The sequence below is a fragment of the Neopsephotus bourkii genome, unplaced genomic scaffold (genome assembly GCF_033783945.1).
Source record: "Neopsephotus bourkii isolate Nb327-2 ecotype Australia unplaced genomic scaffold, CSIRO-AGI_Nbou_v1 NB_1624, whole genome shotgun sequence".
In the NCBI taxonomy this organism is placed as follows: domain Eukaryota; kingdom Metazoa; phylum Chordata; class Aves; order Psittaciformes; family Psittacidae; genus Neopsephotus; species Neopsephotus bourkii.
The window spans coordinates 11,231,499-11,259,017 of NW_026902099.1; the positions used below are offsets into that span (position 1 = coordinate 11,231,499).

Consider the following 27,519-nt stretch of genomic DNA (forward strand, 5'->3'; position numbering starts at 1 on the left):
GACTCCCTTTTGCAATGTCAACTGTAATATTAATCCTTGTTTTAAATCACAGTGTCTCAAATATCAGCTGCTACTAGTTGTACAGTTCTCTTTCAGCTTATATCAGTGAGCCCAATGGAGTCTTTTGAAGGACCTAATCAGGTTAGCAGGGCTAACTTCTTAGAAGTCCCCGCAATAAATGATTTCTCTTCAGAGGATGAAGATGTTAAAACTGATATTAAACATCGTTTCTCTCCACTTCCCCGAAGGCGGAATTCTGCTTCTTCTTCAGAGGAGGAGGCAGATACCCCCACCACCATCTCAAGAAAAGTTTCATTTGCTGATGCATTTGGATTTGATCTCGTGTCTGTTAAAGAGTTCGATACCTGGGAAGTTCCAAACACAAGTCTAAACGACAGCATAGAAGATGAAGTTTTCCCTCAGGAGGAATATTTTTTCTCTCAACAGTTTATGTTGCCTGCTTCACAAGAAGAACTTTTGCAGAAAGTGAGAGAGCAGAAAGTACTGTTGGAGTCAGTCGTGTTCCTGCCTGGGATTACCTGTATGAATGGCATTATACGAGTCCTCAATGTATCCTTTGAAAAAATGGTGTATGTTCGAATGACACTGAATAACTGGCTCAGTTATTACGATATCCTTGCTGAGTTCATGCCTAATTCTTGTGGCAGTGAAACTGATCAGTTCTGCTTTAAGATTTCTTTGGTGCCTCCCTACCAGAAAGATGGAGCTAAGGTGGAGTTCTGTATACGCTATGAGACATCGGTTGGTACCTTCTGGGCAAACAACGACGATAAAAATTACACACTGATTTGTCACAAGAAAGAAACTGTGTCCAAGGTGGATAATAAACCACACAAAGAGGTTACTGATAGACAACTTAAAGGCTGCTTAAAGACGACACAAAGCAGGTGAGGTTACACCTTAAGTGTTGTTAATTCAAATACAGCTGACTAATTCTAACTTTCTAAGCTGCTTGCTCGAGCTAAGTCTGCCCATGCTGGTTTCTTCTGTCGTTTTTCTTTTCTAATGATAAATTAGACCAAGACCTTTTTTTTGGTAAAACTCTTATGTATATCAGCCAAAAGTTTTCTGCAGACAGATTGGTTGTGTTCATACTTTTAATATATGGCATGCCTGCCTCTCAATCGAAAAGTAGTGTGAAAGACTATAAATTATGGGCTGTGTACTGATTTTCATCTCTGTAGGGTATAAATTGAGCTGACATGAGTGAGAGCTTTGCTCGAGACTGAGACTGGACTTTAACTGTACAGTTAAGACACTTTACATCCACATCCTTAGTAAGACAACAAAAGTTTAACAGGTTTTTCAAATGATCTATTTCATGGTTCATTTTGTACATGCAATTATTGAAACAGAAATTACACTGGTGGTTCAGGAAGCTGATAACTGAGGGAAAGATCATGTTGTAATTAGAATAGCGGGTACAAACTTTTCTGCAAGTGGTTGGGCTGTTCTGGAAGTTGTATATTATGGTAATAACTCCTTTTTCCTGCCACTGGTTGATGTTTCTATTTCACAAATGGTGAAATGAATAATGATTTATAAGGCAGAACTGGTAATCTATTAAGGAAAACATATACGTAATTTCTCTCATTTATATTATTCTAATTAAATGTAGGCAAGTACTATGTTAATAATAAAGTGGCAGTGGTTAACTTCTTATAATTTAACCACACATAAACAGAAACTCTCAGGAATAATAACTTTTGGCTTCTTACTCTGTTTTTAATTTCTTTCTGTAAGCAAAACAACATTGCCTCTGCAAAAACTTTAGTCTCAATTTTTTGTTCGCCAAATTTGCTACAAACAGTTGGAGTTCTGCAGAACCGAATCTTTATGTTCTCTGCAGTGGCCTTTGCAATACTTAGATCCTAGAACTGCATCCATGTTCAGGTTTTAGTTCCTATACTCTTTCCAAGTAAGGCAGTGCTCTTTGATTTCCCTGGTGCTTTTCTACTGGACTGGGCTGGTGGGGAAGTGGGAACAAAACTCCAGCTTAAGGAGAAGGGAGACAGCCAGGGCTTCCCTTGTGCAGAAACTGCCTTCCCCAAATCCAGACTCAGGGTGCTGAGAGCCTCTGCTAGTCCTAATGCCACACATCAGCCCTGTGAGGAGAGGTGCACAATATGGCTTAGTGCCTGCATTAACACTATGGTGTAAGAGCAGCTCTGGGGCTAACCTGAGGCCAGATGCATAGCCAGCCCACAAAGCTATCCTGATAAGTGCCACTTGGTCCAGCTCTGGGGTCACCATGATGGTGCTTCCGTGAGGGAACATCCCAGTACATCAGAGCAGAGGAAACGAAACCTTTACCTGCCATGTGGTTAGATCCTGACATTTGTGCCTCGTTCTGTACATCATTTGTGTCCTTCAAGAAATGTCACACGACCCATTCTGCGTAAATAAGATAGCCTGAGATTCCCTGCAGAAGGGCCATGATATCAAATACCACAGCATATGCAGGCAGTGTGACTTCAGCCTGAGTTCAGGTAGCTCACATAGAGGAGATGATGGACATGGAGAGTCTTAACTTATGTGAGCCCTGGGCTTCCAGGGTCTTTCAGGATTGACCTACAAATTTATGTACAATTTGACTTCTAAGGTCAAATGACTCCTAAAATTTTAAGTCCCTGAAGTCTCCTGTGACATGGCAGCACAAGTTGTAGAAGCATTTCTTCTGGGGCATCCTCTTTTACATGTATAGGCAAAATGCAGTATATGCAAGTCAGAGTTGGTTTTTTTTAAATGAGAAATGAGATAACATATCTACTCTTTAATATGAAATTACCGTGTCTCTAATCAGAGTGCAAAGTTTTCTCCTTCCATATCAGCCTGCAGAGGAATATATCTATGTGTCTGTGTATATACGTATATATGTATATATAGGTATATGTGCATATTTGCTCATATATACACATACATGCATGTATATTTGTGACATTAAAGCCAAAGTGGTCAGATTCTTGTTTACATTAAGATCTGTTACACATTTTTGGCAAATAGTTAACTGTTTCAAGGCCGTCTTTAGTGGTAGATGGATGTAAAGAAACTCCTTACAGTAAATGCAAAAATGAGCTGAATGTATTTTTGGAATATGGTTTCAGTGGTTGCCAAGGCTTCTGATAGACTGTTCTGACAGATTTTAATCCAGGACCAATTTTATGCTACAGGGACTTCATTGACTTCACAGGAGTTACAGCTTTCACCAGTGTAAATGAGGTCAGCATCAGGGCCTTTCATTTCAAAAGAACTCAGATGCCAACCTCCATTGCTCACTTGTTTTTCAAAGTGTCTTTGTACATGGTGCCCCTTTGAGTGAGGAGGAACACCCTGCAGACATCTGCAAAAGTACCTCATTATTCTCCTTCAGACCCTCATTAAAACTCCTTTGCTTTGATGCCTAGAAAAAAGTGCAAGAAAAACAAACCCCCAAAACTGGCAAAGTGAGGCTCCTGATGTGCTATGACTCCTTCATATCATGTTGAACAGTGCTGCCTGTTTTCCAGCTCTACACCACCTGCCCAACTCCCTCTCACCTCGTGTGTTATGTTCAGATAATAAGCTCTGCAGCGTTTACATATGCTGTGCTGGATGTTTATAGAACACTTAGCAAAGTGGGAATCCTGCTTGTCTTAGGAGCTGTAGCATTGCAAACATACACACTGAAGTCATAACAATTTTACCTATAGTTCACACAATAAATACACAGAAAAGGACTATTCTTATCCATGCCCATGAGCTGGACATCTGAAATTAAAGATTCCTTTATAGCAATCTGAATAGAAGGATATTTTAACAGGACACTTATTTAGGCCCCTGTTTAAAATTTAGAAACCTGTTATCACTTCTTTTTCTTAATTTAATCTTAGCTCTGAGATATTTATACTTGCTCTTAAAATGTGCAATTTACCTCTTCACTTGAAAAATAGGATTGTTAAAGAATTATGTTTTTTAAGCAGCGAGTTTGATACACTCTAGGGCATACTTGTGTGTCTTATTAAATGTCATTAGTGAGGATTAGTTGCATTAGTTAAGTGAAAGGAATAATATGCACTTTCAGAGGAAGTTACTGAGGAAACACAATATGACCATATCACATTACCCTTAAGAATATGAGCCAGGACAAAGTTGTGTGAATGAGGGCAAATGGGATGGCTTCTGACATCATTATTAAGAACTAAAATAAAAATGGACTTAACCCTAAAAAGTTGCACTGAAAAGATGATAGTGAAAAGCAAAACTGCATGGAGTAATTAATACTGAAAACTGTCTAGATTTAGATACTCAGAACCACATGGCTTAAACTCTTGCCTATTCATTCCGTGTTTCATTTGCTTTTGCTTCTCTGTCTAGGCATGAACAAATAGTCATCTCTTAAAATTTCATAAAGTATTTGCTTGTAAATGCATTTTTCCAAGCTAAAATTCTTTCCAACCTAAATGTTAGTAATTCTTGTAGTCTTCAAAAAAGGATTCATAGGCACAAAATAAAGTTGGAAAAGATAACATTTGAATTAATTAATTTATGTCTTAGTCTATGTGAAATTGTGCATTTAACTTACACATTCATAAATATACTTTGAGGAAAAAACTTAAGGCTGTCACTCAAAAAGAAAGTGCTTCTGTCAGTAAACAGCCCTGAGTTCTATTGTATATTACATTCAGAAAAATGTAAATTAGTTGTATTAGCTCCACTCTTACCTCTTTTTGTTTGACTCTCGTGCTTTTGGGACATGGATGATGATTCTGAACACAAATTTCTCCTGGTCGTCAGGTTTGGACCACATGATTTTGATGTGGACCCCAGGCTCCTGCATCGCTCTGATCAGACAGGGACTGGTTGTGTGTTGCATGAGGCAAACTCCTGTAGATCATGCTGCACGGCGCAGTGATAACGACCTGAAAACTGGTGAGGCTGCGCCCCATTACTATGCTTGGTCCTGGTTTGCCATCTGTCAAGAGAGCAGCGGGAGCAAGAGCACAAGGAAAATGGCTGATAAGCATGAGACTTGTTTCACAAAAGGGTAAAATGTGCATTTGGACTCCTGTCCTCTGACAAGGAAAGGAGAAGCTACTGGTTTTACCAGGACTGTTAGTTATCCTCTTCTTAGCACTCTGAGTCCACAAGTGTGTCACCCTGAACTGATGTTGGTCCTGTGCGGGTTTTTTTTTGCAATTGCTAGACTGTACCTTTCTTTGAATGGTAGTGCATCAATTCACTTCTCTTCATGATGCCACTTTAGAACAGAACACAAAATATCGTGTACTAGAGCTGCTCTATGTACAATGTGTGATGAGAACGAAGAGTCAAAACCCCCCCCATCTGTGGGCTGCCAATGCTAACTTCTGGAGCATAAATACTGAATGGTCTTAGAACAATTGCCAGTGAAAAAACTTCTGTGAACGAGTACTCTCCCATCTTCAATTGCTGTCTTGCTCCTTTCTGAGGGAGGGCAAATGAAGTAAGTTGCTGAAGACCCAGCCTGGCAGGACTGCCCTGTGCTCAGCCAGTTTTCCTCAGGCAAATGGCAGAGCAGTGCCTGGGCTGTCCCAAGAAAAGCAGTTCTGCATTGGCTCTTCTTGGCCTTTCTCACAACCCCATGATGTGATTAAAAAAATCCAAGACTTCTGAGTTAGATGTTTGGAAATAGTTTCGCATGTACTTTGCTACCACTGTATTATTCCCAGCTGGTCCACTTAAAATATGCATTTAAATTATGTTCCTCTTTAATCCTTGTTCCTTTGATTACTGCACATCATAATCAGAAAGAGGAAAGGAGAGCAGAAAAGGTGTTAAGAAAAAATTTTCTTTGTGTACTGCTCTTTAATCTCAACGTTGACATCTCAAGTCACAAGTTACACCTTGATCAGCATACAGATATGGGATTTGACTAAAGTTTATTACTATTATTAGGAAGTGACTGCAGTCACTGTTTTTGCCAGGAGAGCAGCTGCTTGAGAAGCTATCCATTCACAGGGAGCCAGCTAAAAGCGGCACTCCTCTGCTGTTCAATGTGATCTAGTATTCCTAGCCCTTCTCTTGCCTCCTGGTCATTGCCAGCTTTGCGATGTAGAAGTCTTTGTCTTGTAGAAGTAGGTAGCACTGGCACCAAAATAAGACTTCTGCAGGTACTTGAAGACTTGATTATCAGGGACACAGGATAATTATTGAAGGTGATCAAAAATATACTATTCAAACAAGAGGGGTAAAAGCAAGCTGTGGAACTGAGGCTGAGTATTAGGAATGCTTCTTAACAGGGACTCTAGAGTTATCTTTTAGGAAATTGCTGCAGCATAACTCTCCAAAGTCATTTAAAATAAACTAAGATAAACCACTTGAAAAATGTTCTACGGGGAACAAACCTACTTGGCCAGGAACTATGCTCAATGGTCCTTTTTTTTCTATCTGTTCAATCATAATATTTCAAAATCCAGGCATACTTACTATTTGAAGTACGAAATATATGAAAGACCCTAAAGATAGGTATCTAAGTTAATGGCATAAGGCTTTGAATGCTATCACAGAAATGCTGAAGAAACAGGTGGAAGTTATGGATGAGAGTGGCATGCACAAACAAATAAACACCTGCTAGCCATACCTGCAGTCTCCTAATTAGAGAGTACCTGAAGATGGAAAAACTGTCTCATTTTTCCTTTTGCTGTTTGTGAACTGTGCTACTCATTTTTTAACACATTACCCATTTATTGCACTAGAAATATTAAAAGAAGTTTCTAAATTTTTAAGTATCAACATATGAAAATAGCATGTTGCTTTACTGGAAGTCTTGGTGCAGTATTTACTCTGGATCTTAGTAACAGTGGTTTCTCATTCACTTCCATGACCTGCTTTCGAAACTGTTCTTACCAATGTTACAGAACAGACATTTGTGCTATAAAACTTTTTCACTTGTTTGCATAGAACTGTGTAAAACTGATGCTTTTATCATTTCTCAACCACATGGTAAGTACTTGTAATTATAGATGCATTGCTTGGCTTTACACTTGTAAAGTTTTTATTTTCTTTTTTTGCAATTGCTACTATTTCTTTGGCTTATTTAAATATGCCAGTACTGTAACACTATTATAACTGACTCTTAAAACTCTTTAATGCGGCAACTATCTTGATCCTGCAATAGGCACAATAAATAATTTAATGAACATCAGGAGTTTCACTGGACTTTGTAGAACTCTGCATGTGTAAAATTATCCTTGAATGTTAATATTTAAAGGACTAGAGCTTAGTTCTACACTCTTTCAGATCACTGATTAAGAACATTTAGACAAATAGAATTTATTGCTAAATGGACCCCTATACTCCTTTATTTAATGACTCTTTTGTTGAGGGGGATATCTGTTTTACAGATTGAACCATTCTGGTAATGACCATTTCAATAATCTGTCTCCTGTCCACTGTTCAGGTATTGCAGTTCATAAATGTTCAGTTGGGAAAAAAATGTTCCATTACATTCACCTTGACTTGGCTAAATGTTAGTCTTGAAAAGATGTTTAAAGTCAGTGAAACATTAACTGAGAGTACTGGAGTCATATTTAATCAATGCATTCACTACCAGTGTCATTTGAGCTGTTTATTCTGATTATGAACTTTAAGCTGTGATCCAGTCACAGTGCTGCAGCTCTGAAATTGAAGCAATTGATTCAGCTATACTGTAAGTCCATCATATTTTTTGAGATAAAATGTGGATTATTTTCTCAGTTAGGAAAAATGGAAAAAACAGTCCAAACAAATACTTTGCAAGTTAAATGCAGTCCCTGCCTTAAGGCAAAGGAAGAGAAAGACCTTTTAAACACTATGTGAGCATTTTAGAAGTGGCTATTTGATCCCTAGGCCTTCAGTTGACACACAAGAAAACAGCAGTTGATATGCCAAAGCATAATGGGGGGCTTGGTTTTCTAAGTGTGTCTGCACCCTCCTCCTGATCTGTGGAATCAGGTGATACTCTGACACTAAACCCAAAGATTTATTGCTGCTGGGTACTAATAGTCCTAAAGAACACTGGACAGCACTGAGCTATGCAAATGAATGTGAACTGGGTGAAGCTGGTAGGTTTTTCTCTGCCTTACACTTAGGTGCACCAAGTGGCTTTGAATTTACATTTTGCTTTGATGCATAATAATTGACCCTGCAATAATGTTTATGGTTGCTGGATGATAAGCATAAGATGTTCAAGCCTGGGTCACTTCATGTTGAGGTAGAGGGCTGGGGAGTTTGTCAGTCTTCCTGTCTCCCCAGCTACCCTAGTAACAGTGCAACAGTGTCCCCTAGGCTATATTACATGTCTTCCTGATAAAAATATTGGCACCTATTACACAGCTGCCTTCTTCCTGTGTGGTAGTAAGATAACATGTGAAAATAAAAGTTATAGAAGTCTCTTGTCATGGTAACACCTGGGAATTTTATCCTATTGAGATACTTACTGAATTTACAGTTCTTCCCAAGATTTAGATTATAGTTGTCCTTTCTCAAGAATGACTGGCTAAGTCTTTTCTGTGGTCACCCATTGTGTTCTCCTCCCCAGGGGTCGTACCTGTGTCTTAGTCTCACCTGAGTGCCATCTATCTAGATGTCTCTCTAAGGCGTCTGTCACCTTTATGCATAGGTGTCTCAGCATACTGCAGTCAGCTTCTAGGAAATGACTCTTTTCTGGCATGCCAGTAGGGAGCAGCTCCTTCTCTATTTTTTTCATGTGAGGGAAAGACCAGGTGCGACACAGGGTAATGCCTTTTTCTTCTTGCATGTATCCAAAGACTTGAAGTTCAAGACCTGTTGATGGTACTTGTTTTACTCTCCTGTCTTTTAAAACAGTGGGAGAAAGTAGCAAGAGAACAGAGGGGCTTTACTCCCAGCTCCTTTCTACAACACCGTTTTGATATTTGATCATGCCACTTGCAGGCAAAATAGCAACCTAAGAAGCATATTCTCTGACTTTAGGCCAAACTCGAGTCTTGACTCACTTTTTCCTCTTTTTCAACAGCTTGGCTCTGGAGATAGGCATCTCAATAGTAAGGGCTGCATTACTAATTCTCAGTGGAGCTGTCAATAGATCTTATAATGTTGTCCAGGGGAATCTTTCATAAAGAAATTCCTTGGTTTTGAAGTAGTTAACCCATTTGTCAAAGGGCTTAAACAATTTTCTGATCAATCCATGTATAAAACAGCTGCGGAACACGACTTCTGAACTGGCTTCTTTTCAGTATTGTTATTTGGATGTTGTAATAAGCTACAAGAATCATGACAGAGCTATAAAAGAATCTGAAAAAGAAATAATCGTAATACAATCATAATTGCTGTAACAATTCAGTTACAGTTGAGGTGTAACTGACTTACTAGGCATGGGGGTTTCTGCAGTCTTCATACCTATAGCCATGAGATTTGCAGATAGACAGGGCTATATTAAAGGTTCAAGCCTGGCATGAAACTGGTGTTGAGCCCCTGTTCAGACTGTATGGCACTAAAAGCTTCAAACGGACAGATATAAATCTATGTTAAAAAAAATAATGTACGAATGTTTTGCCATTAAAACTCAAGGTCTTTTTTAATGAGCTAGAAAATAAAGACTAATTTCTTGGGACCCTGTTTGCTTTGAGGCTATGATTATTCTCATCCCAAACCAGGCCAATGCATTTTGTTCTGTGCCACCTACGTCCCTGCTTCAATCATAAACTAAGACTGAAAAATGAAAATATTAGTAATTGGAAAATATAATCCCCTGGATAGCACCAATCCAATAATCTTAATAAAAATAGGTTTATTGCAAACATTGCCTGAACCCAACTGGGAATTATCTTTTCAGAAAAATACTCAAATTCCCTTACAGCTGCTCTCTTGATCAATTGTCCCTCTCGATACTATTAATCATCATACTATATACCACTTATTCTGATCATTTTTTTCCACTTTTCTTTCCAAACTTCCTTTCCAATTTCTCCTTTAGAAGTTACTAGCAGTCCTTTACTGTACTTTTGCAGACCTACCTTCTCTTCTGGTGTCAGCCCTTTAGATGAGGTGACCAAAACTAAGGGTTATTTATTTCCTCCAGGTGGAGAAATACTATGAATCCATATTTTCTTCCTCAGATTTCAAACATTAAAGTAGATGTTCTACTGTTCTCATGCAAGATACCTGTGAAGGTTGCTGGACTGACTTCCCTGATAATGCAATCTTCTATTCACAGCGTAGTTTCCAAATGGTAGCAGCAGTTCAAGCCTCCATTGCCATGCCAGCGTGCAAATATCCTCACCTACGCTCTAATGATGAGCGGGTCACTCTGTGTCCCTGCCTTTTTCCTTTGTGTCCTGACTATCAACAAGGGAGCTAATTAGTGTCAGTCCTGTTTGTTTGGTGACACCTATTTATTAAGAACTAGATTAAGCCTTCCCTAACACTGCTGCTAGCTGAAGGTCATGTAAGGAAATCAATCTTGTCTAGATTTGTAATAAGGGCTCTGATTTTACGTACAGCTTCATTCTAATAGGATAGCTTGTAATGGCATAATATTTTAAAATATTATTCAGTAATTTCTATTTAATGTTCACTCAGCTATTCATTTATGGCTGCTGATTTTCTTCACAGTTTTTGTTTTAATTTCTGAATCTTTTCCTGTGCGGTCTCAGTCAGTTTGGAATCTAACAATGTAATTTAAATTATTATTTTCTGCATTGTTTAAAGGAAATTATTTTGCTCTTATGATTATATTTGTTAAATAGCTCCTGAAAAAAAGAACCACATATAAACAGAAGGCAATGATACTGCCACACATGACATGTAACAGCAACGTCATGGTTCATGTGTGCGTAATACAACACCTCCACAAGGAGAGGTCATCTGAATCCAAAATGCGTTTAGGTAGGAATTGGTTATTTTCAGGTTAAAGCCACCTGGCAGGTAGAAATTCAGGTGTGTACATTAGGGGCCCAGAACTGAGGAATGGTGTTCACTGAGCTTCAGTCACTCTCTGCTTTGTTGGCAGCACGGACAGCAATGCTCCATGGCATGCTCACACTGTGATTTCCAGTCTTTGTCTGTCTGCAACTTGTGCAGCTGTTTGGTTTCTGCTGTACCTACAGTCTAGTTCCCAGCACTCTACCTTGAGTTTTTTGTAGGATGCAGATATTTCAACCTGAGGACACAGCCAGCTGCCCAGCTCTGCTTCCCAACCGCTCCCTGCACTTCTGCCCAGCAACATCAGTTTCCAGCGGGGCTGTGAAGCCCTACCCAGCATTAAGATCAGATTCCCTTAACAGTATGTAAAAGCTTGAAAATGACTTAGAGCGTTTCCCTAAGAAGTGGTACAGCTGCATACGTAGTTTCCTTGCAACTTTCTTTCAGAGCCATTTTATTGCTTCCCCCCACATCTAATGCATTTCGTACTTCAGAGCTCACTCATGTTGAGTATTGACACCAACTGCCTTTTGCTCATTGCCATCTTTGCACTGTGCTCACTTTGTCCTCTCCTCCAAACACTGGGCAGACTCTCTCCAGTTCTGATTTTATTTGCCCAGCTCTTCTGCCTTCTGTCCAGTCATATTTCTGTGTCCAGTTGTTTAGTGCTTTCCATAGGGTCTAATATTTGAATTTTATTTCATTGGGCTTTATCCCTATGTCCTATCTTCAAAGAGCAGTGAACCATTTAATTTGCTCATGAAGTAATGTCATTTTTCTTGTATTTTCTTCATATGTACCATAGTCTATCACAGCACTTCTTGTAGGGTGCACATATTTTCTTATGCACCCTAATCTTCATATGTTGCACATATGGTTCAAATGATTGAAATCCTTTAGCAATCATAAAAAGCCTTATTGTGCATTTAGATGGCTCCTAAGAAAAGAATGTATTTCCTTAATTTCTAGCAAATTCTTATCAATACCTTTATATGCAAATTGCTATAAAGATAAGCTATTCTTATCTAATTGTTTCTAGGAGTTTAAGACTGTCTCAGCAGGAGTTGCTGAGGGATGAAACTTCTAATGATGATTTAAAGCAGTGAAGTGTGTAGGCTGAAACTGAAATAATTATTGCTGTAACCCTCTAAGCACTCTAAGTTCCTCAAGAGAAAATACTTCGCTCAGAACAGACCCTGAACAACAAAATGCTAAAAAAGTTAAATAAAAAAAAAAAAAAGGAAAAGAAAAGACACTCTTGGAGCAAGATGATAATTTAGAGCTAGAATCAGTATAATGTGAGGATGTTCTCAACAACTGCTCACAAATGCATCAGACATCACAATCAAAAAGGAATAATAATTATGGCCCCATTCTAAAGTATGTAATATTCTATTCCATTCAATAAGACATGAACACTTTAAAACCATCAGTGTAATCCACAAACCTATATTTACAACATTAAACTGGATGTTCTGCCTTTTCAATAACTGTCATCTCATCTCTATTATTTTCACCTCAGACTCTAATTGTTTCTTTTATAGGAGCTAACCTACCAGTGTCCTTGGCAGTACAGTTTATGGCTCATGCATTTACAGTAATTGTTTGGGCAATTTGCCACACAGTATAGCAATCTTCACATCACAATCAGTTTTTATAATAAACAGCATTAGTTGTGAAAAATACAAGCGATGCATGATTCTTATGGTACACAAAGGGCACTGAAGATGCCCTTTAGGAAAAGAAAGGAAAATGCTCAGGCCTTGAACTGCTTGAGAAAAATACTGATGTCACAATAGAGCTAATTAATTTGATGGTACAAACAAGAGGGGGAAAGGGCCTTGCATTCATTACTGTCAATTCCAAATGAGAGCATACCGTTCATAAAAATAATATTCTGCCTTTGTTTAGACAAAACGTGCAGGTAAACAAATCAGAAATAAGCAGCAGTTCCTGCAATAGCAATGGTTTTGCTCCTTAGGTTTATCAAGTCTCTTTCTCTTCTTTAGCCACAGGGAGCTCAAAGCCTGCCTAACTTGCAGGTAGACCTGTGGGCAAGGCCAGCCCAGCTGTGCACCAGCCAGGCTGGCTCCAGCACGGCCAGCACTGCTGGCCCTACTGGGCACTGGAGCCTCCGTGCCTGGAGCTGGTCTGCTCCTGGGAAGCTGAGCACATGCTTAATGACTTCTCTCCACAACACATAGGTGGTTGCACATAAATGTGTCCCAGCACATGCGGCTCTGCTGTAGGCATTCTGTGGCACGTTTTTCAGGTGTCCAGAAATAAGAGGTCAAGTGCTGCTCAGTGGGGAGGCTGACACACCACCAGCAGGCACAGTCTCCCACATCAAGAATTCTCCAGAGGATAAATAAGGTATATGTTCCTTTATGCCAGTGCAGAGGCTGTCAGCTTGCTTGCCATCTCCACACTACCTTACATACCGTGGCTTCTGCTGAGGTACAATGAGGCAAAGCCCCGGGAAGCACAAAGGTGGCTTCAAGCCAAGGTTGTACCTCCCCTTCTTGAGCTAGGCTGTGAATTCTCTGGCAGCAGTAGGGCTTGAGACTAAAAACCACGTGCGACAAGAAATTATGCAGTGGTTATATTATAAGACTACAACTTAACAGCAGATATGGTTGTCAATTTAAATCAGTAGGAGACTTGTCCCTGTGGTGAGTTTTGGACTGAGCTTTATGCTGGCAAGGAATGAGTTTATCTTTGCTTGTTAAATATTCAGTTCCTATATTCATGATTGAGGGAGGTGTAATGGAATTAACTATGGAGACACCATCACAACAGAAGTCAAAATTTGCAGTTTGGAGAGTCACACCAGGATCCCGGGTGGCTCTCAACGGGTGTTCATGAGTTGTCATATGAAGACGGAGAGGTCAGAACGTGATTTGCATCTAGATCCCAGAGGGTGATGGGATGTATCTTCAGTGATAGTCTCATTATGGGAATGAGACCAGAATCAAGGTTATGTTTTTAGCTTCTTTTTTTTCAAGTACCGTTTTTTTTCCCATAGTACCAATTGTTTTTCCCATCTTGCATTTTCTTCTCTCCATGGATTGTTTTTTTCTAATATTTTCTCCTCTGTTCCACTGGTATTTTAAATCCAGTATAAATGGGCCACTATTTATGACGTAATTTTCCAGTAAGCCAACTGTTGAGGGAGAGGGTTATGTTAGTAAAAGAATGGATTGAATTCTTAGTCTACTGAGTCTTAGAAACAATTTAATAGAGCCTTAAAGCTCTGTTTAGAACTTTACACATACACAATCTCTCATGCTGCTTCCCAAAATTCCTTCTTCCTTGAAAATTTATTTTTTGCTGCAAATTTGTGGGTTTTGAATGGCATTGCATACAATAGTACAGAAGTTCAGAATTACATGTGGAAAGTGCTTCGTTTACCTTCTCATCAATGTTCTTTTAACTCAAAAGGTCCAAACCTGTTACAGACTTTCTGCTTCCGATGTGCACATCCAACTAAAGATAGTTTTTGTTGTTGCTTGGTTTTGATTTTGTTTGGTTTGGGTCTGGTTTTTTGGTTTTGTTTTGTTTGATTTGTTTGTTTTTTGTTTTGTTTTGTTTCATTTTTAATAAGTGCAGCTATTTTGTTCTATGCTTCCTTTTGACCTGACATCTGTTGTTAATGATATAAAAATAACCAAACCAAACTGCCCGCCCTTCCTACTCCATGTGTCCCTCCTCTCCCTAGCTCTTTTGGGGTTACAGTTTTGTGCAGGATGCTTGTTTGACTCCAGTGACACCTCAAACCTGAGCACTTACCTGCACTAATTTACTTTTTGCACTTCTTCTTCTAAGTGAAACATTGCTGACACATTTAACTTCTTCTTTTCAAATATCTCTTATGCTGTTTACATCCCAGTGGCATCGTTCTTCATAAAGGCTGGCTATTTTCAGCATGAGATCCAAAAGCACTAGTTATATTGAAGGTTGCTGCTGTATTAGGCTACTCTTAAATTTAGAAATCTGACCTGAAATTAAAATAGAATTATTGTTTGGTTAGCAACTTATATCTTGACAGATCTTTCCATGAGGGCGTTTCAGCTTCACCTCAACTTCGGGGTAGAAAAGGATTGCTTTGATTTTTAATCCACTTTGAAGTAAAAAACAGAAGCATGAAAGGTTCTGTGAGACCCTAAGCCTATCTGGATTTAAAAATAAAATTATATTGAAAACTTTCTTCCCTCTCAAGTGTTTTTAACTAAATATTTGAGAAATGTATTCTTTAAATACTTTAATGTCCCCTTACATCTTTAAATTTCAGACTAAATAATATATTCCCACATTTTCTTTTACATTTGAGATAGTATAAAATTGTTCAAGTTGCATTAAGAGTTTTACAGGTATATTTTCATCTTTCCATATTCTGTATTCCAAGAATTTTAGCCTTTTCCCACACTCTGTAAAAGAAATATCTTGTGATTTAGGTATTAAGATGTAGCATAAGCGGATATAACACAGAACAGTGTGAATGGTGCTACTGGTTATGCACAACTTTTGCCAAATGTTAGTGTGTAAATTAAAACTATGGCAAGTTACAACAATCTCACCAATTATGAAGAGACTGGTAGCTCCTGGCTATATTCCCAAACCTATTTCAGACCAGACCAAAGCACCTGCTGTTCACAGTGAAATATGTGCTCCCGAAAGCATAACTCTGAGGGCATGTGTTTGCATAGGAGCATTTCAAATAGGGCTAGACTGCGACTATGGGACCATGATGTTTTAGCCTGTGGAAAATGTGTTGCATAATCCCATTCACAAAACTGTATCCATGTTTCCATACCAAGACCTTCTCAATTTCTTGTGCCTGGTACTTGCACAGAAAAATAGCAAGGTATATTTTTCCAGTGCTTACAGATCTTCTTTCAAGATTCCACAACAAATGTTTTTGTGAACTCTTTCCATTAGTACATTAACAGAGTCTTGCTGCCTAATATCTTTTCTGCCTTCTCAGTATTTACCCCTTTGCTGTAAGAATAGAGGGCGTTTATTTCTCCTCCTGCGAGGCTGAAAATAGAAATACTCAATTTGTCTCCTTGCTTAATATAGATTTTTCATCCTGCCAGTCTTCTTGTAGTCATCTTCTGCACCTGTTCCAGTTTGAACTAATCTTTCTTGAACATCGTATACAAATGTTTCAGAGGAGTTCTTACTAGTGCCTGGTACTGCGACATGAATATTTCCTGTAAATGATTCTATGATTCTATGAAATCTTTCATTACTGGGAAAACCATCTCTGACACATTACTGGAGAACTTGTTGCCACAGCCATCTCACGCCAGTGGCTTGGAAATGTTTTCTGCCAAGAACAAACTCAGATTTTTCTTGTTTTAATATTTCTTCCAATTTCAGAGCCCTCATTTTGTGGCAGAAACTCTAGTCCCTAAATGTATAACCTGGCACTTTATAATTTTGTTTTTTTTCATCCCAGATCTATTATTTTGATCCTCCAGGCCACCTATTTCATTCAATCCTCCTCTGTGTTGATGATGCCTCCCAACTTCCTATCTGCCACAGATTTAATTTAACTTTGACTTTTTGTGCCTTGGTCTGTAATAACGTGACTGAGTAAGTCTGATTACACAACCGGTCCTCTCCAATTCCCCAGTGATGTTTGCCAACTCTGTGCAGCCCAGCTCGTGAGACCTCACTTGGCACCAAGCCTCTCTCCCACCACCCAGCTCTTGTACTCATCTCCCTCTTCTTCAGTTTAATTAATAAATTTCCCATGTGGCTACACAAGAAATGCTTTAATGAAGTCCAGATAGATTAGATAACTGATTTTTAGACAAGGGAAATGTAGTAATCTTACCAACGACAGATATTATCAGGTGAGTCTGGCATTTCTATGCCATTTTGCATTTATCTCTATTTATTCTCTCATTAAGTTTTGTTCTAAATCTTTTGTAAAAACTTTTTGATGCCACCTAGGTCTGTAGGTGCCCTGACACTACTTCTCTTTTTTTTCCCCCTGAAAACAGCTACTACTTTTCCTACTCTTCTGAGACTGTTACAGTAGCATCAAGGCTAATTTGATAGAGTCAAATAGCAAATAGTTTAAATCAATGTGTGATTCCCTCTTTTGGGTCTCTCAGTATTTTGGGTTGGAGATTATCTGCTCCTCTTAATTGGACCATATTTAAACACCAAGTTCTGCTCCCAGACTGGGTGAAATAATATAATTTTCTAAATCTCTGTTCCTATCAGTTGTGCCCTGTACAATCTCTGTTCTTACAAGATTCTGACGCATTGCTAGCACTATGTTAAAAAAAAAGCTTAGGAGAAGTATTTGGTTGTGGAGTTATACATAGATTATCTGAAATCTTCATCAAAATTTTAAACTCCTAAAAAAAAATCCTATTTACCTTAAAAAAGACTAATTCCAGGGATTTGACATGTCTTATTTTATCCAAAACCCTTTCTGAAGTCAAAGAAGTACTGTTTATTGGCTAAATAATTTTTTCCCTATCACTTAGATGCTATCTACTCCTCACATCTTTAGGTTTCAAGTTTAACATTCTCTTGGGATGCCAACTCAACGTAACTTTAGGACTTCCTCTGCATAATGCCCACCAACTTTTCAGTCCTCTCAGTTCTACTAACTGGCCCCTGAACTTCCATTTTGTTCTTTCTAAGTGAAAAATTATAGCGATGACCCATTTCCATTCTTGATTTCTTTTTATCGCTCAGTTCAAGTGAATGGTAATTCCATCAAGAAGGAACCATATGAGCATAAGGAGATTTTTTTTTTTTAAGCTGTTAGAAATTCTTTAGTTCCTGATGTACCTTATGAGGATGTGTCTCAGCTGAAGGAGAAAAAGCAACCTAGCTTCTGCAGGTGTACAGATACTTATGCTGGAAAGGAACTGCACCAGCTGATAACATGGATTTTTCTGACTTTCATTGTTGTTAGAATGGCTGGACCACTTAAACATAAAAGCAAACATTTTTAAAAGAACACAATTTTTGTGCCATTCACTATAAAATGTAGGCACTTTTAGACCACTTTCCATAACACAGCAAGATAATTAATTTATAAACCAAATGTTTAATTAATATTATAATTTAAAAAAATCTAATGGAATTCTGATAGTGAGCTAGGAACTTTTCAGAGATATATGGAGAAGAAAGTCAATAAAAATCATACTAGCTAAAGAAACACTTTCTAATTGCCACTGTTTGATGAAGGGGCTAATTTTTCTTGGGTTTTGGAAGTATTTCATTCTTTAGGGTGTACATATATGTTTGAGATTGTTCTATATTTGTATGCACTCATAGTCTCAGCATCTTCATATTGAAGTAGTGCTGTTAAATGACTCAAAGGATTCTCAAAGACTTCAGTATTAGTATCCTCAATTTAGGTTAATTTTAGATTTCCCACCAGAATAATTATATGAGGACAGACATTCTGATGTACAAGTAAAATAAGGAAAATAGCTGTTACACTGACTTTCCCTGTAGTGATGTATTTGCAGGATAGGTGTGCACAGAAAATGGGCTATAAGCCATCAATCTTTATAAAATTCAGTGCAACATGCAAGAAGTTGTGTTACGAGCCTTGAAGTGTGGGCCTAGGCTGTGAAGCTTTGTCATCATTGGTATTTATTACCTGTGTTACTGTTGTGAAAAGAAACTTGCAGACCAGGGCTCCAGATTCTATTAGAACAAGAGTTAAGGACAAGCTCAACTCTAATAACAACTGAAGTAAAACTGAGGGGATAAGGTCACACACTAACAGCCCCAGCCACTGAAACTCAATAGCTACATTCCAGTTTGAATTTAGAGTTCCAAGGTGAGGTTCAGTCAGGTGATTTCAGTTATTTAAAACCTATAATTCCAGCCTAAGGAAGTCACTTTAGGTTTCCCTATGGTCAGTCTCTTCCAGAGGCAGAGAAGCTCCTTTGAAGGATGAGTCACTCCATCTCACTTGTGATGCCCATGACAGAAGGAATAGAACTCCCTCTGGAAGTTTTAATCTCTCTAGTGATGATAGGGGTGATGTACACTGCTGCCTGAGCACAGCTAGATTAACCCCATGCCAGCACATGCCCGTAAGCATCCAGCTCTAAGCAGCTTTATACCTGTTCATTTAAAGGTTTAGAAAATAGGTATTCCTTCTTAGCATCCTAATTCAAATACTGTGTTTATATTTTACACTGAAAAGTTGCTAATAAAACCCCTCAAATAATCACTGCATAGGTAATACAGGGAACAAGGGACAGAATCCAGGACTGTTTTTTTCTTCAAGGAATAAAAAACAAGCTAAAGACTGAGGATTCTGCTTGTATATCCAACTTCTAGAGCAGTGAGCAAATCTGCTCTCCAGTTTCTCCCTAAATTGTCTACATCCTGGTAATTTGGTCATTCTTTGGATGTGTGTGCAGTGGAATTTTTAATCACATCAGGGTGTGATAGAAGCTAACAGTACCTCTGCATCTTGGGTGCATGTTCTGGCTGCCAGTAGACTATAATGTCAGATATGGGCATTAACTTCTCCCCTCCTGGGAATGGTTTTTAAAAGAAAGCATCATGCCAAAATCCATTCCTTTAAGAAATAGATGAGGGCCCCTTCTAGCAGCAAATGATGAAATCCCTGCTCCCCAAGAGTTGCATCCACACAGAATCATAGAATGGTTTGGGATGGAAAGGATCTTAAGATCATCTAGTTCAAACCCCACTGCACATGGCTGAGTGCTGCAGGTAGCCGGTTACACTGAAAGAAAAGCTTTGAGACACTCCTTTTTTTTGTCCCCACTGGATAGTATTAGGAGGTTCTCTGCTGTACCCATGTGGTTTTGGTATCATTTTGGGTGATTAACTCACTTATGCCTTATACCTGTCTTGGCTCCTAATTTGGGGCTTTTACATACACCCTCCTGGCACCTAAATACTTTAATGCATCTGTCTCGTGTTTAAGCCCCAAGATATACAGTGCCTAGGCTTATGGAAGAAGGGAGCAGGTGGGGGAAAAAGACGCAAAAGAGAAAAAGAAAATTGGGAACAAGATGTTACAGTAAGACAAGCATTTAAATCATAAAAAAAATAATTCAAATTGTATAAATATTAAGCAATAATGATTTACCTTAAACTCCCCACAGGTCTATTGAAAAGAAGGGTATGGGTCTGCCAGCCTTTTCAGGATGAAATGCAGGTTACAGCAGCTGCTAGCAGGGGAAAGGACATCTTAGTGTGAGTAGGAGAGTGAGACATATGCGGAGGCTATGCATGTACCAGAATTCAGGAGTGACATGACATTCATATGGATAGAAAGAATATTCAGCATTACTGCAATTAATGATGAAAAAGAGCTGTTGAGAGAGCTTTACATCTTGTGCTCCAAGCACAGCTTTGAACAGCAAAAGGCCAAGAGGAAATTTAACAGGGCAGTGCAAACTACTCCAAGTATCCTCATATAAGAACTTTACATCTTCTCCTGAGGTATCTGATGGTGGCCAGTGTCAGAAATCAGATGCTAGGCTGGCAGCATCTTCTGTCTGCTTTAGCCTGGCAATGCCTATAAAGGCTGGTTTTTAAGAAGTTGGTGACAGTTGATGTCTAGATTATTTTAACAGAGTATAAATTTAGCATCCTCCTTCTGAATGAAGAATTTAGGTGGCAGAGTTAATGCTATATCAATTCAAATGAAAAATGCTGTGAGAAAATAGAAGGGGAAAAGATTAATATCTGAAAATTAGAAAGTAATTTTCAGTAACAGAGGTGGACGGCTGGTTGACAAACGCATAAATTAAGACCTACAGAAAAAAATGGTTCCTCATAGAGAAGTCATTAGCAGTGATCCAATAATTTACATTTTACATAAGTGACATTCTTTTTACTTTTTTTTTTCCCCTTTCCACTAAAGGTTAATCCCTATAAGCACACAATTCAAACTGCTATAACTTTGCACTGATGTTGACGAGGACTGCAGGTGCTCAGCGTCTCTCTGTAGGTGTTTGTCATGTTGGACCTGGCCTTTGTTTTCACAGCCAGCAAAGCAACAGTAAAAATTGCACTGGCTGCAGGGAAGTAAAATTCATTCCTGCTAGCCAGGCACAGCTTAGCAACAGGATTTATACTGTATACACACAGGGAGAAGCTTTTGATTTACTTCAGGTAACAAAGATGTCTTTTTCTAGTGATCTCTGCATATGTACAAATATTAAAATATGTATTGAAAAATACAAGCAAGAGAGAGGTGCGGTCTCTGGAACACATATATCCTTCCAGACCCTTGCTTGACCCCAAAGTTGCGTTCTCCTGTCACTGACCCATCTAATCACTTTTGTGCTGCTTTTTCAAAAAAGGCCTGGGAAAACCCATCAGCTTTGCCATGTAATCTGAAGGTCAACACATTTTCATTTTCTTGGCCAATTTTCTTTGACCAAGGCTTAATATCAGGTCATTCGAAAAAAAGCTATATTTTATAAAGCTGTTACTTTCAGTGTTTCAAAAGGCATTCAAAATATTGTGTAATCAACTAATGGTCTTTATATCTGACTCTAAGAGGCTTTACAACAACAATTTTTACAGAATAACACAGGAAGTTTCTTTTCCTTTAACAGCAAAGAAGAAATAGTGACAACGTCTGACAATGACACATGGAATAATTCGAGGACTTCAGGTACAACACCCTGTTTAATTCGTTCTTCCTTACTGCACATGTTAATTAAAAAATAGTGTAACAAACAACCTCATGGAAATTATTCAAGTATGTTTTGTTAACCCTTCAGGCACAAGCATCCCATCAATTGTTTATTCACAAGCAGAAGACAAAGACACCAAACCAGATAAAGAAAACAGAAGAGATAAAAATGCAGAATACAACCAGGGTAATCATGAAGAAGATGAAAAAGAATTAGAGTTGCTGGTAAGTGTTATACAATTATATCTACAGTATTAAATGATTTGAATCCATTTACGCTTCAAAGCTGGTGAAATGCCCCCTTTTAACAGAGCTGACTGATGTACTAATTTACAAATGTAAAGCCCTGGTCTGTACTTTCATTGAGTCTCTAACCGATTCAACAATAGAAGGTGCTTTGATTTCAGCATAGTGCATCAACTTTTTCTGGTCTTAAATTAATGACTTCTCCATTTTACTTCTTTGCCAGAGCCTCTAAATGACAGTTTGAAGGAATTAGAAGAGTAATATTTAAAAAACCTGCCCTCCTAGAAAGTAGGATAGGAATATTCTTAAATAAATACTTTGCATTTGGTAAAATTCTTATATTTATGGTACTGCTTGCTTTGGGGTTTTTTCAAAGGATAACTATGTAACATGCTATATGAGCAAAATGAACATATATATTCATATTAGCAGATTTTTCTATAGCTGTATTCGACATTAGATTTTTTAAAATAAATTTCACACTCAGTGAACATTCAATCTATTTGGATTTGTGTGTGTGGTTTGGCTTGCATTTTTTAGTATGAGAGAAAAAATGGCAATAAATGAGACACATACAGCAATCTATTATTCTCAGTGTCTGTTCTCAGCTCATATCATTTGGGTGCATAGATTCATAATCATAGATTATAATAGCTATCACCTGTGAAAATGTGAATGCTGAATCAGACAGGGAAGCAAGATGAGAACCATTCTCTTTTTTTTTTCCTTATTGATAGAGAGAGAATAAATTTCTCTTATTTGAATATAAAATTTTCTTATCTTTTACTTTAAAAAAGTTGACAATTGTTGCCTATTTTGGGACTTTTTTTTTAATGGTGAAACATAAAAAGGAGGATCTCTAAAATCCCTTGTTATCCTCAGTCCACCCTGTTACAAAAAGCAGGATCAAATATAACCATTTGTTTATCGATTGCCAGGATTGTCCATACAATAAATGAAGGGGGAGCTATAATTTAGATGTTAATTTGCACTATGCGCTCTTTAATGAATTAAACAATGAAGGCTTATAATAGATGGAAATGCAACCAAATCTTTGAAACGCACAGGCATTGGCTCACAAGACAGCTGTGCGGTTGACAAGTAACATGAGCCTTATGTGAGAAGAAGGGGAAATCGTAAGATTTGCATATAATTATTGAGATCATGCAAATGTCAGTTATGAGGAGGGGAAAAAAACACAGGCATCTCACTGTTAAATCCTGACAGTTGGCATCACCGAAGAACTCAAATACACTTGAGCACTGGTTGGCAGAGGGTCATTAAAACAGAATTTGCAGAGACATTAGCTCCCTCACTTTTCTTTGAGTGACGTTTTACTATTAATAGTTTGCAGAGGCTTTGCAGAAAACATATTAATAAGAGAAACTGTAATGGGGCTATCTACAGCAAGTGCAAATGCATAAAGGGGTGCCCAAGAAGCTAGCCTCTAATTGATTAGCTGGTGCTATCAGTGTGACTATGCTAAAGTGAAAAGAGAGTGCAAAGACAAGCAGGCATAGCTGAATAATACAATATGATATTTGGGAGCTGGGAGGAAGAGTGATTAGTTTCTGGCCTTTTACGTTGCTAATCTCATTTCCAACTCATGTCTTACCAGACTGTCTAAAAACAGTCTGGTTTGAAGCCTGTAAAATGGTCCCTGGGAGAAATGAAGCACAGATAATCCTTACAGTATTTGTCAGTGTGAAATGTGTCTTTGTTTTACTGGACAATACTGTACATTACCAGGCTTTGATGTACTATATCAATGCCCTTATTTAAGCACCAATCCTCCCCCCTCACCCCACACCTCCCTCCCTCCAGACCTAGAACCAAATTTATAGAGACTGAATTAACCTCCCTTTAAGGAAATATTCTCCTCAGATTTAATTTGTATAAAATGCACTAGCAGATTACTGAACTCATGAATAAAGAGAGGGTTCTGAATGCTATTTTATTTCCCACTCCTTTCAACACCAACCTAAAGCTCATTACCTATGTTAAAAAATACATACAATGCAAATTTTGCAAATGGTTTGGAACATGTTTCCATAAAAGCTTTGTTATTGAAAACAAAACTTTCCATAACAAAATCCTGCCTCCTTCATTAGGAATCTTTTTGCAAAAGCACTTTTTGATCATTCTTTTATGTTCTATTGTTTCAGCTAAATCAGCACTTCACAAGAGCTAGAGGAACCTCTTCCAGAGATGAAAGAAACTTACACACAATAGAACCAGTTAATTTTCCAAGTGAAACTGAAAGACTGGAGGAAAAGCTAGCCTGGACAGAAAGAAGCAGTCACTTGCACCCTGTGCCTATCAGTTCCTCATCTGAAAATGCTTCAGAAGGGATAAGAGAATTAAAAGATAAAGTTAAGTATTCCCTAAGAGGTTATGATAGTCAGCCATCAGGGAAAGAAGCTGCTTCTGGCTCAGTAAGTAGTGGTGAGCGGTCTTTGGAATGTACTGGTACCAGTGAAAGCCTTTTATCAGCAAAATATTTTCCTGGGACAAAGCAGAATGAGGCTATCGATATTACACCTACTGTCTCAAGCAGACAAGGAGAGAGCCACACAAATATTTCAAAAGGTGAAAGAGATAGTGCCTCAGGAAGTAAGATGATGGAGAGGTTATTCATCAGTGAGGATGATGTTGATACCTCAAAAGGAACCTGTGAAACGAGGCCAGAAACCATTTCTACAGAGCATGATGAATCCATGCAATTAAATGTATGCATAGCAGGGACGCTGGATGGCAATGCTAATCCAGCTCCGGAGCACCAGGCACTGCAAATGCCTCACCAAACTCTGGATTCATTGTCATCAGGTGCTGACAAAAATGAAGGAAAAATCAAGATGATTGAAAGCAAAGTTCAGGTACACTTAAGAGGAGATTTATATGCTGACACTTTTGCACGTGCTGATGTCTCAATAGATTCCACACAAAGCCAATATATACAAAAAAAAGGAGATGGTGAAATGTCAGGAAAGAACTATAGCACCGATGCAGGGAATGAGAAGAAAGTCATTGAAGTAGCGGATTTAATGATAATCGGTGAGGAGGAAGCACCCAAGCCTTTCAAGTCACATAGAAAACATGCAACCAAAGCATGGAACACAACGCCTCTGTCAGCTGAAGACAACAAACAGCCACCTAGGTCTGCAGATTCCCCAGCATCCTTTCCAGAGGATGAAAGAAGAACTGAAGACATGTGGGAACACAGAGGATTCAGGAGGTTAAAAGACAGAGGGAAGTCAGAACACACAAGTAAAGGAAGACTGATAGGAAAAGAAAGTGAAGCAAACCCCGTAGAGTGGAGCTGGCAAGAAACAGGTAGCGAGGTTCGGTGGGGAGCAAGGGGGAACACAGAGCCTTGGAGTACGGCTTCCACAAGGGAGTTGTTTACCTGCCAGGAGGCAGAGAGTTGTGAAAAGTCTTCTGTCTCTGAGCAGGGTATTACAGCAGAAGCAGAGGCAGGTACAGCTTATATAATTAAAACAACATCAGAAAGTGCTCCAGAAAAAATGTCTGCCAGTGAAAAAGCAGTAATTGCTAAGCTACCTCAAGAGACTGCGCTAAGTGACAGGCCCACAGAGAAAAAGGAAACAGCGTTTGATACACATGAAGGGAGAAATGATGGTTCACATTATGCTCTTTGTCAACTCAACACAGTGGGTGTATTATATGACACTGAATTTGAAAAGGAATCAGTTTTAGGTATTTATAATGCATGCGTACATGAAACACTGCAAGGAGAAACGATGTCTGTATGCAACAGCAGGGAAAAGCGTGCCAAAGCACAGCCAGACATGGGCAATATTCTACCTGTAAGAGAAGCAGTAAAGACTTCTTCCACAGAAAAGAAGGAGGATCTGAAGCAAGGCTTATGTTCAGGAGTATCCCAATGTCCCCTGAGCACCCAGAAGCACCTGTACAGTGAGAAAGCAGAAGAGCTCTATAGGGAAGAAAGACACATTGATGTACTTTCCCATTTAAATGTTAAAGCTGAAACAAAAATGCCACCTTCTGGTGCAAATACTGTGCCCAGCTACCATTATATAAGCTCTTCACTAACATCTCCTGAAATGTCCACTGTGGCAGGAGACATGGAGCATCTGTATAGACACTTTGATAAGGCTGCTGCTGAATCAGGCTATGATTTAAATCTAGCAAATGAAATGACATGTGTTAATAAAAACCTATATCCTGAAGCTGAGAATAAAGAAGTAACTTCCACTTCAGACATAGCAATTTCTAGAGAAGGAAGAGGAAGAAGTATGGGTACATGTTTCCATCAAGCAGAGTTGAAACAGGAGAAGTCATGGAGTCCACAGGTTTTAATTAGTAAGCCTACAAAAGAAGCTGAAGGAGCAGGCTTTCAATCTGTCCATTTAATAACTGAGGGGAAAACACCAAACCGGCTTGATGACTCACAGAAGGAAAACCTGCACATTTCTGATTCTGCAGGTATTTCTAACCAGAAGAGTGAAGCGCCTAATTTACCTAGTGAGTCTTCAGGTTTAAAACATGCTGCTTTCAAAATCTTTTATTTCTTCTTCTTTCTTCTTTTTGCTGCAACACTTTACCACTATGATTTGATGGTTTGTCTTGCACTCTACCTGTTCTCCTTGTGTTGGCTATACTGCAAAGGAGGAAGAAGCAAAGAGTCTGTCAAGAAGGAATAGCATTGATTGTCAACTGTGCTCAAGATTTATGGTCAATAGCCTCCAAAACATTTTCACAGCTTATTTGTTGTTAGAACCAAAGCAAGTTTTCCACTAAAGCATCTTTTTTTAAATATTACATATGAAGTTGAGCCTTCATATAAGTAATTATACTATATAGGACCATTATATTTGGATCATTAAATACTTATATGAATATGAGTTCTGAAGCACATCAAGTTAAAATGAAGTACAGTTGTTTTCTCCTTAGCAGGATATGAAGAAACAATGCTTCATATCTCTTTAGTACTTAAAACCACTGTTTTCTTGCATTAATTTCTTTTGCAGTAAAGCTTCATATATTTCTGGAAGGTTTTTTTTAAGACTTTGTGCAGTACATAACAACACAAGGAACAATATAAAAACTAACTCAGTGTTTTGGTACTGACACTGCAGTTGATAATCTGCTAGCGTAATTAGCCAGTGCTCTAAGAAATATGACATCTGTTAATAGGTTAATGTTTTTTTTCCAAATTTCTATTTCACTGTTTTTGACTTAAAGCTCCAGTGGTACCCTTGTTGGAAGAACGTAAGGCTTTCACTTCAGTAACATCATGTAACTTTCAGGATGTAGCTGCATAACAGAACAGATGTGCTGTTTCCACCCTGAGGAAGTTAAAGGCCTAGGCATTTTACTATTCACTCATGTGCAGGAATGTTTTCATTTTTTGTAAATGAGGACTGTGTAACATGACTGAGAATTTCACTGATCTGTTATTCCAGACAAATCCTTTTGGATAACATTTTTCATCAGTGTCGCTTGAGCATATCTACAAAGCATTAAATAAATTTTACAAAGGAGTGCTATGACAGTGTTGACCGTGACTGAATTCAGTTTACTGCCTTTTTCTATGGCTTGTTACCTAGATTTGATCAAACACCAACTGAAATCACAGGGAATAACCCTGGCTTTCAGTGAGGCTATTTCCTGTGGTTTGGGTGAGGTGCAAAATCCTG

General features: G+C 38.5%; 1 protein-coding gene across 2 annotated transcripts; it reads left to right on the forward strand.

The window, feature by feature from the left end:
* The first annotated feature begins 86 nt into the window (after nucleotides 1-86).
* On the forward strand, nucleotides 87-27,379 carry PPP1R3A (protein phosphatase 1 regulatory subunit 3A). 2 transcript variants are annotated; one of them, XM_061373070.1, is made up of 5 exons: nucleotides 87-908; nucleotides 21,513-21,571; nucleotides 21,681-21,817; nucleotides 24,004-25,105; nucleotides 26,306-27,379. In XM_061373070.1, the coding sequence occupies exons 1-5, from the start codon at nucleotides 115-117 to the stop codon at nucleotides 26,521-26,523; spliced, it is 2,310 nt and encodes a 769-aa protein (XP_061229054.1). In that variant the 5' UTR covers nucleotides 87-114; the 3' UTR covers nucleotides 26,524-27,379. The 2 variants fall into 2 exon arrangements, with proteins under 2 accessions (XP_061229054.1, XP_061229053.1); XM_061373069.1 differs by having other exon boundaries at nucleotides 24,004-27,379.
* Nucleotides 27,380-27,519: the final 140 nt, after the last annotated feature.

Excerpts from the sequence above, each read along its gene's own strand:
- PPP1R3A (XM_061373069.1), top strand. The coding sequence starts at position 115 with ATGGAGTCTTTTGAAGGACCTAATCAGGTTAGCAGGGCTAACTTCTTA. Across the intron at positions 909-21,512 it reads TTAAAGACGACACAAAGCAG|CAAAGAAGAAATAGTGACAA; the intron begins GTGAGGTTACAC and ends TTCCTTTAACAG. Across the intron at positions 21,818-24,003 it reads AAAAAGAATTAGAGTTGCTG|CTAAATCAGCACTTCACAAG; the intron begins GTAAGTGTTATA and ends CTATTGTTTCAG.